Source organism: Cannabis sativa, chromosome 5 (genome assembly GCF_029168945.1).
Source record: "Cannabis sativa cultivar Pink pepper isolate KNU-18-1 chromosome 5, ASM2916894v1, whole genome shotgun sequence".
Classification (NCBI taxonomy): domain Eukaryota; kingdom Viridiplantae; phylum Streptophyta; class Magnoliopsida; order Rosales; family Cannabaceae; genus Cannabis; species Cannabis sativa.
The window spans coordinates 58,046,000-58,056,000 of record NC_083605.1 but is presented as its reverse complement, the minus strand read 5'-3'; the positions used below and the strand labels follow the sequence as shown (position 1 = coordinate 58,056,000).

Here is a 10,001-nt window from a genome sequence, read left to right as displayed (position 1 = left end):
AAAAGAACTATGGTTTAATCCATTCACATGGAGTAACCTAAAGTTTTCTATTACAAGGACATAAAAGGAAATTTTCGTTTATAAGTCTATTCAATGGACTTAACAAACTTCCTGTTCCTAGTATTATAGGTTTGAGTTTATCTAAACCTATGGCTTGTGGTATACCTGGTAATTACTTACTCTAATGCAAGCAACTTACTTTAGTAAGATGCTTAAGCATTTTCTTTCTAATGGCAATCTATAGAAGCTTCACACCTTCTTAGACATAGATTTTATTTATCTAAGGAAAAGTCTCAATTATTCCAGAAAAGATAAAGCCATGAAAGAATTTCTCATATCAACAGTGAGAGGTCTTAGATATGCTTTTGTATGCCTTAGACCAGACACCTGCTGTTGAGTGGGAGTAATGAGTAGGTATCAGATTAATCCAGGAGAAGAACATTGGAACACAATCAAGTAAATCCTAAGATTAAGAAGAGGAACTATATGTTAGTCTATAAGGGTGTGTTTAAAACTCTTAGACTACACCATATCAGATTTCGAAATTTGCCTTTGTGCTAGTAAATCTTTCTGATAAGATGGTGGTTACTCTGGGGGTGGAATAGTGATTTTGGAGAAGTGTAAAAACCTATCTGAAGTCTCTAGGTATACCAGAGAGAGACTGAATGTTAAAGCTGGAGGAAAGGTACTTATTCAGTCTAAGGAAAGTTCTATACATCTTTGGCACCATTCCAAATTGCCTTAAACTACTATTGTTAATTTCCTGATTAACCAAAAGTAGTTGCCAAAGGTATAGAATCCAGTATCCCAAGAGAGTAGACATATAGAGAGGAATTTCACATTATCAATGATTTTGTGATTAAGGAAGAGTAATGGTGGAGAAAAGGTTGTGTTCAATTCAACCTTTCAGATCCTATTACGAGGAGTTTACTACTACTACAGTTGATTTGTATATCAAGGTGTTGAGATTATTTGAAACGCACTTTTTTGTTTTATATTAGTGCAAGTGGGAGTTTGTTGGGTTTTATGCCCAAAATAAAACTCATTTCAATATAATCAGATTTACTTATTAATATAGATCAGAAATAACATTTAATGTTGCATGGTTCACATGATTTATTTCATGATTATATGTACATAATGTATAAATTCATCTGAAACCCTTTTCACATACTTGATCCTGTTTATTGTGCCGTCAACACATTGGAAAGTAAACATAACTATGTGAATAAAGTTTCCTAGATTTATCAGACATAGGGTTTTACTGATATGATAATCTACAACAGAGTTTACTTGCATTTGGAGAAGTGCTATGTTCTTTCCAGAGCATTGGTTAAAGTAAAGCTCAGGTTGGATGCATGGAGTATGCATCGGAAGGGACCGATATTGAACTTTGACTTAGATTTATTAAACTTACCGTAATATCTTTTCAAGTCAATATCGCCTAGTTGATCCTAGATCAAATGATCTTAATCCTGATATGATTAGGCTCAATCTTGAAAGGCTATTCGTGTTCTTTGATTTGTTAGTTAAGCCTACTTTTAGGTCAGGGTGATACGTACATTTTGGGAACACGGTAGTGCAATTGAGTGGGAGCGCTAGCATAAACATGGAATCTATAGCTTCTATCTGGCGAATAGTAAGCAAAGGATGATCTCCTTCGAGCTTGACCAAACGAACATAAATGGTGGAGTACTCATTTCACATAAGCTGAAATATCATTTATACGGGGTCAAGTGTTTTAAGGAATAAATACATTGTAGGGTGTAACGGTAATTTAATCCCTTTACAGTGTAGATCATTCATATAGAGGATCAGTGATCAAATTAGGATTATAACAATGGATAACTAATGATGCGTCTATATGGTGTAACATATAGAGCATTCTATATACTGAGAGTGCAATTCTAAGTTCTATGCGTGGATTCAACGAAGAATTAATAAGTTAGTGAATTTTAGTAATAAATTCTTGATCTATTTATTGGAAGCTCGGTTATATAGACTCATGGTCCCCGCACTAGTTGAGATAATATTGCTTGTAAGACTCATATAATTAGTTTTGATTAATCAATTATAATTCTCAAATTAGACTATCTCAAACTGAGCCTCTCTCTCTCTCCCTATCTTTGGCCGAACCCACTCTCTCTTTCTTCTTCCTCAAATTTCAAAATACTTAGTGTATGAGTAGTGCCCACACACAGCAAGTGATACCTCAATCATAGTGAGGAAGATCGTGAAGAAAGACTTTCAGCAAGAAGGAGGTTTCAGCATCAAAGATTCAGAGAAAGAGATCCAGGTTCAGATATTGATAATGCTCTACTACAGAAAGGAATCAAGGGCTAGATATCTGAACGGAAGGAGTCATTATATTCCGCTGCACCCAATGTAAGGTTTCTTTAACTTTATATGTGTTTATTTCATCGTTTTAGAAAGTTCATATTTAGGGTGTTAATAAACATACTTGTGAGTAGATCTAAGATCCTGGTAAAATAATTTCCAACATATAGTGATTTCCCAAATTTTGGATTGTGGTTTTATTTATTGAATATTGGAATTGTTTCTATATCATTCATTTTTTTCTTCATTTTGTTTAAAGTTAATGTTTGTATTATAGTGAATCTAGTGATCTCATGTCCAAAAGAAAGTGAACCTTGTCATGAAATGTGATTGTAAGATCTTGGTGTTGGTCATCGTTTGCTAGCGACAACAGGTCTGCTTTGAGGCCGTGTTGATCGACGATAGACAAAAGTTGAGAAAATTATGAAACATGATTGGTGCGGGTATTAATGGAGTTTATGCTAATCTTATTGCTTGATTTATAATTGTTTGCTTTGACCATATTTATTTCCTAATCGTTTTTGTGTTTGAATGCTTTATTGTGATTGATTGTAGTAAATTATGTTTTTATTAATTAGTCAGTTATTTTGTTTTGGTATTTTTATTAGTTTTAAAAGGTTTATATTCTTAATAAGTAATTATTTTGGTATGTTTTATTTGTATTGTTTCAAAATTTAGTTTTATTAGGAAAGTTTTGTAATTTTATTTTAATTTTTTTTATTAATTGATAGATTATATTTAATTTTATGTAATTAATTATAGTCTCAAGAAATTTATCTTTTATTTTCCTTATATATATTCTTTTTTTTTTATTAAAGAAAAGAATTTCATTAATTACATATATATATATATAAATTTTTTTTATTAAGTAGCAATTTAATAATTATCAGAAAGTTGTTAAAATTATATTAATTATCAATCAAATATTTTTTTAAGTTTATTTTAGTTTATTAATTTAGATATCTTAGTTGTTTTACTATTTCTTTTTATTTTATTTTGTTTATTTTTTTTTGGAATAAAAGCTGAAATTTTATTTAAAACAATTCTTGCACAATTACATCACTAATGTTCTTCGAAATAGTGTCAATCGAATAACTACGCTCAACATATAACCATATGAGACTCGGGCAAGTCCATCAGCTACACGGTTAGCAGAACGTTTAACAAAGCGTAAACAAACATGATTCAACTCTGAAATAAATCTCTTGCAATCTACAATGCAACAGCCGAACAGAGAGTTCGTGTTCACCGAGCTACGGACAGCTTGAACAGTTAAGAGGCTATCTAATACTGCAGTGACATGAGAAAGCTTGGACGCTTTTATCCAACTTAACACCTCTTTTACACCAAAAGCCTCAGCCACGGCCGGATTGACACACCCATTCCAAGACCCCGTTCTCGCCTGGAAGACATGACCCCTAGAATCCCGGAGAACCCAGCCATAACCAAACTTGTTTCTATCCGCAAATGTTGCCGCATCCACATTAATCTTGAGTTTATTTACCTCTGGAGCACACCATTGCTCATCCCCTTCTCCACTATGCATTAAAAAGAAAGAGGGAGTGAAAGTTTTTTCTTGAGCAAAAGTCCATTGTCCAAGATCACAATTAGCAAATGCGATAACATTTTTGACCGGCTTGGTTTTCCCATTCCACACCTTGTTGTTTATATCTTGCCAAATAGCCCAGCAAACCATTGCCCCCATCTGTCTCTCCCTCAATTCCCAATTGTTAAATCAGTCTTGCAGCCATTCTCCAAATGATATGTCCCCTGGATTGCCTCCATATAAACCAGCTGAACGCCAACAAGCCGCAGCAAACGAACAAGAAACCAGACAATGGGTAACCGTTTCAACACCTCTATTACGTCTGGGACAAGAAGAAGAGATTCGAACATGCCTTTGAACAAGTGATCCACATGTCCCCAAAACCGACTTGACAGAATAGGTCCCAAAAACCTCCTTGCTCCAATACCACTTATCCGTCACATTAGTGGTAGATATAGGTATTCTATAAATCAACTCCTTGTCTCTAATATTGAACAAATCAGAGATGACTTCCACATCCCATCTTTTGTCATTCACTTCCAATAAGCAGCTCACTTTTTGACCAAACAAACTAGGATGAGAAGAGGAAAGATAAGGGTTTTCCTCATCAGGAAGCCAAGGATCATTCAAAATAGAAACACTCTCACCTAAACCAATAAGCAACTAGCCTCCTTTAGTAATCAGGTATTTTTCTTCAAGTATGCTTCTCCAGATAAAGCTTGGATTGTTGCCCGATTCCGCAGTAATGAATGACCCACGAGGATAATAACGAGCCTTGAAAAACTTGCTAACCAGAGAATCAGTTCAAGTGTGTAGTCTCCAAGCTTGTTTTCTAAGAAGAGTGTTATTAAACTCGTGCAAATGACGAAACCCCATACCTCCTTGATCCTTAGAAGCACACATACGATCCCAATTCATCCAATGAATACCCGAGCCTTGCCGAGCCTTGCAATTGATCAAAGAGATCGTCAATCCTTGGCAGAGGGTACTTATTCTTGATGGTCACCTTGTTGAGCTCACGGTAGTCCACACACATCCTCATACTTCCATCTTTCTTCTTGACGAAGAGTACCAGCGCACCCCAAGGTGAGTAACTCGGTCTAATGAACCCTTTCTTTAAGAGCTCCTGTAGTTGTATTTTAAGCTCTTTTAACTCATTAGGTGCCATTCTGTATGGAGCCTTTGAAATTGGATTAGTTCCTGTGGCTAATTCAATGACGAACTCCACCTCTCTATCTGGAGGTAGTCCCGGTAAATCTTCTGGAAAGACCTCTGGAAATTCACAGACTATGTGCACATTCTCCACATTTAGTTGCGTCTCTATTGCTCGATCCACTACGCTGACCAAGAATGCCAAACATTCCGCCTTCATTAGCTGACTAGCTTTTAGGAAAGAGATTAATGGAGTCCTCAGGGCCAGCTTGTCGCCCTTGAAAATAAACCGATCCCCACCCTTTGTTTCAAAAACGACTAGTTTCTTTCGGCAATTGATTGTCGCACCGTGACTAGATAGACAATCCATCCAAGTATAACATCATATTCCTTCATTTCCAGCTCTGTTAGGTCGCCCATGAGTTCTTTGCTTCGATTACGATAGGTACATCTCGCATTCTTCTTGTTGATAGCATGGTTTCTCCCGAGGGTAATTCTGTCACAATACCACATCTAAGTAGGTCACATGGCTTGTCTATACTATCAATTACCCTAGTAGCTATATAAGAATGAGTAGCTCCAGAATCAAAGAGAGCATTACAAGGCAATCCGTAAATAGAAATATGACCTGAGACAACAGTGTTGCTTGTGGCCGCTTCTCCTCTGGTGAGAGCAAACACTCGAGCAGGAGTGGCTTGGTTCTCCTCCTTTTGTCTCTTTGGGCAATTTTTCTTCAGATGGCCTGGCTGCCCGCAATTGTAGCACACCCCTGACTTCATCTTACACTCCCCAAGATGTTTCCTATTGCATGTGGGGCAAATTGGGAATTCTACATAGGACCTTTTCACCCCATTGTTGTTATTTTGGACCACTGCTTTCCCCTTTTTATTACGATCATTACCATGATTTTCCTCGTGTTTTCTCTTATTCTCTTGATTTCCTCCATTGTTTCTTCGGGCTTCCCACTTAGCAGCATTCTCCTTCTTTATATCATTTTCGAGCAACTCAGCTTCGAGAGCTTTTTCTAACACCTCAATATAAACTGTGTTGGTCCCCGCCATGATTTTCACATTCTTTTTAATGATGGGGTTCATCCCCTTCAAGAACCTTTTGACCCGAAGGGTCCCGGTTGGTACGATCTCTTGTGCAAACTTTGCCAGACGGTCAAATTGCCTAGCATACTCTGTGACACTGAGCTTGTTCTGCCTTAGATTCATAAACTCATCTTCTTTTGTAGCCAATATGGCGGCACTGTAGTACTTCCTGTTGAACACATCAACAAAGTCCAACCAGGTCATAGTTGTTATGTTGCGACTCTGTCTTACTACTTCCCACCAGATCCGTGCATCCCTTTTTAAGTGGCTGGCAGCACAGGATACTCTTTCCCTATCATTGAGGTCCATATATTCTAATATGGACTCCACTGAACGCAAACCATTCCTCAGCTTCAAGTGAGTCTGAGCTCCCATTGAATATTGGTGGTTGTTATTTCCTGAATCGCTCGTACACAGGTTCAAAACGTTGTATTGGTTATGGATTCAATGCAGCTGGTTGAAGAGCTAGGTTTCTAACGGGTGGATTTTGATTCCGGCGTAACTCCTCATTCTGAGCTTGTAGCCTTGCAATTTCTTGAGTTAGCTCCTCACGTATACAAGCGTTTTCTCGGAGTATCTCAGCTTGAGCATTGGGAGGTGCTTGTTGTTGTTTGAGTGTTACTTCATCTATCGGTGCTACCGATGCTCCTTGTCTACCTCCCCTACCGCTTTGGCCTCCACGTCGGCCTCCGTGTTGACCATCACCTCGGCCTCCGCCCCTTGCGGGGTGCTGGAGCTGCATCCACGTGGTTGTTTCCATTGCCGTTGATTCGAGCTAATCTTCATAGAGATATTATTTCCTAATGTTCCTTGTTTGTTTCTAAGAATCTCTAAAAGAAGATAAACTTATATAAGATATCACTATTTTCAAAAAAATAATAATATCCATACTTACATAACTAGTTCAATAAATTCTATTTATTCAAAGATAAAATAATAAAACATAAAATAAAATAATAAAACACACTTTTTTTTTTTCAAAAGTCATTTAGTGCTAACTAAAATCAAGTTCTAAAATTTCATCCAAATTTTTTATTTTAAACTAGCTTGAAAATGTGTATATTAAGAACAAATTATTTCATATGGGTATTACCTAAACTTAGATATTGGTACTAAGGTTTTTTTTTTTTTTAAAGTAAAATGTAAATTTAGAAATTACAAAAATACACATAAAATGCAAGCATATATAATGAGACTTACTTGGTGGCAAGCGAAGACTTTTTAGCTGATGTGTGTAACTCGTGAGAACGTTTGGGACCAATATAACTGTGGCTTTGATACCAAACTGTAACGCCCGTACTTTTATAAAAAATATTAATTTTATTTACAAGCGTTAAACGCAAAAAATCATAATGTCACATTTTTATTTAATACTTGAAAATGTTCACTACTGGCCAATTTTCGTACAAAAGACATAATAAATAATAACTAAAATAATTGCGACATTAATTTAATAACGTAAATAAATAAACAGAGCGCCCTAGACCACCCGCAGTTATATGGTCCTCAGCGAGTTCACATACACAAGCGTCCAAAGTTCCACTCGCCACCGACATTCTAGACTTTCAGTTACCTTGGTCTGCACATGGTAATTTGATAAGGGTGAGCTACTAAACTCAGTAAGGAAATGTGTGTCAGGTAGTCACATAAATAAAAATAAAACACAACTAAAACGTAGATGCACATATTTAGAAAAGTAGCAATACATAAATTTAATTTTATCACTAGTAACTAATAACTAGATTCTAAGCTAAATCATATAATAATGATTATGCCCAAGTCTGACTTTGGCAAATAAACCCGAGCTATTGGACTAAAATGGCGGAGGGCTGGGTTTAGTAAAATCGTACCCACTACTAAATGGCCCCCTATCTACCGTATAGACCCAATAGTCCAGTATTTAACTATTATCTTCTCGATCAAATCATGTCACATAAATTGTAATCTGCCTAATTTAAATAATGCCAAACTACTATACATTATTTAAATAACATAACAATCATAACTAAATAATGTGAAACTTATAAACACACTATTTACATACATACTTAAATAATATGAATCGTATAAACATATTATTTAAATATATACCTTTAGCAATGGCCATGCTCTAATACTGTAAACATACATAAATAACATGAATCTTATAAACATATTATTTAAATATATATTATACAATACATTAAATAGCAAACAATAAAGAGTCAGGCAGAAGACCTTAGTTAACTTCTCTTTTACTATTCCCACTCTTTCTATGAATGTTATTACATACAGAAAACTTATGTTTTTCTACTTAATTTCCTTCCCTCGATTGTGGAGTCCTAACCTTGATTGCAATAAGAGTGATCTTTGAGAAACAATAATTTTCTTATGAAACCTAAATTTCATATTTATTAATATTAAAACATATCACAATGGTACATATATATATATATATATACGAAACCTTAACCTTGAATCTACAAACTTAAAATTATAGAATGATACCTTAGATTCAAAAGGAAATCTGGTAGAAAAATAATGGTGGTGATGATATTGACATATTTAAGTAAATAATGGTGGTGTATATAAATATGTAAGAGGTTGGTGGTAGTGATATGTGAGTATGACAAGAATGATGGAGATAAAATAATTGGTTGGGATTAGTGTTGAGATGATGGTGAAATGATAGAAAAAGAAATTGTAAAAAGGATGGTAGAGAAAATGATGAAGGATGATGGTATTGATGGTGGCGTGAGGTAATAAGCAATGAATATTATGGCATAAAAAACAAAATAAGGAGTAGTAGCGAGAGATGAAAAAGAGAGAGTAATCTTTGATTTGTGATAGCTTAAGTGATGAGTGAAGAATGAATACCTAAAGCTCTATATATAGGCTTAGAAAGTAACCACCTAAAGCTATCCTCCACCATCATACTCCTTAATAACCGTATATTCTATACTATTTCAAATTTTAAATTATATTTGTTAACTAATATTTAATGGATAGATCATAAGGTGACACATAATCAATGATACTCGTTCTTGATACTATTTCGGTTGAGACTTAGTCAAATTAGAAGAGATTAACTCAAAATGTTGAGAAAAAGGTGCTATGCATATGCTACTCATTAGCTTGGTCCTTGAACTACATTCTTATACGCTAAATGTGCTCCACAAGATACTACAATTTGTTATTTAAATTCCAAGCTTAAAAAGAATAATTTATCTATTGTATTTATTAAAACCCACTAATTAATGTAACCATAGATTCTATCATACTATACATAATTCATGCACACCTCCCCAACTTCCATCATCCCTTAACTAAGTTTATACCTTAATATTATTTTCATACATGAAACAACATTATTCCTAAATTACTTACTGCACGTCATAACTTCATAATGGTATATATATCACTTATTTAACAATTAACTAAATAATCATAATATAATAGTAATGATAATCACTTCTTAATTCTATAAGTCCTAAACACATAATGGACTAAATCTTTAAGCCCATAATCAATTAGCTAAGTCTAAATTAGAAAAATGACATAATTATTCTTATAACTTTAAAGAATACTATTTTTTTTTAATGAGTTAATAACATATTCTATGCAATCACTATTTCCACATCGTGTCATCTAGACTAATGCAATAGAAAATAATAACTAAATATTTTGGTTATTACAATCTACCCTCCTTAAAGGAATTTCGTCCTCGAAATTTACTTACTTGAGAATAACTCGGGGTACTGATTCTGCATGTCCTCCTCCAACTCCCATGTCGCTTCTCTATCAGAACTATCACTCCACAGGATTTTGACTAAGGGTATAGTCTTATTTCGTAAGACTTTTGTTCCTTTTTCTATCACTCGCACAGGGCGTGC

The 10,001-nt window shown here is 34.8% G+C and overlaps 1 protein-coding gene across 1 annotated transcript; it reads right to left on the bottom strand.

Annotated features, from left to right (window-relative positions):
• Positions 1-5,442: 5,442 nt before the first annotated feature.
• On the bottom strand, positions 5,443-6,504 carry LOC133038414 (uncharacterized). The gene has a single exon (XM_061116557.1). The coding sequence runs from the start codon at positions 6,502-6,504 to the stop codon at positions 5,443-5,445; it is 1,062 nt and encodes a 353-aa protein (XP_060972540.1).
• Between the last annotated feature and the right edge of the window lie 3,497 nt (positions 6,505-10,001).

Coding starts and splice junctions, on each gene's coding strand:
- LOC133038414 (XM_061116557.1), bottom strand. CDS start 6,504: ATGGGAGCTCAGACTCACTTGAAGCTGAGGAATGGTTTGCGTTCAGTG.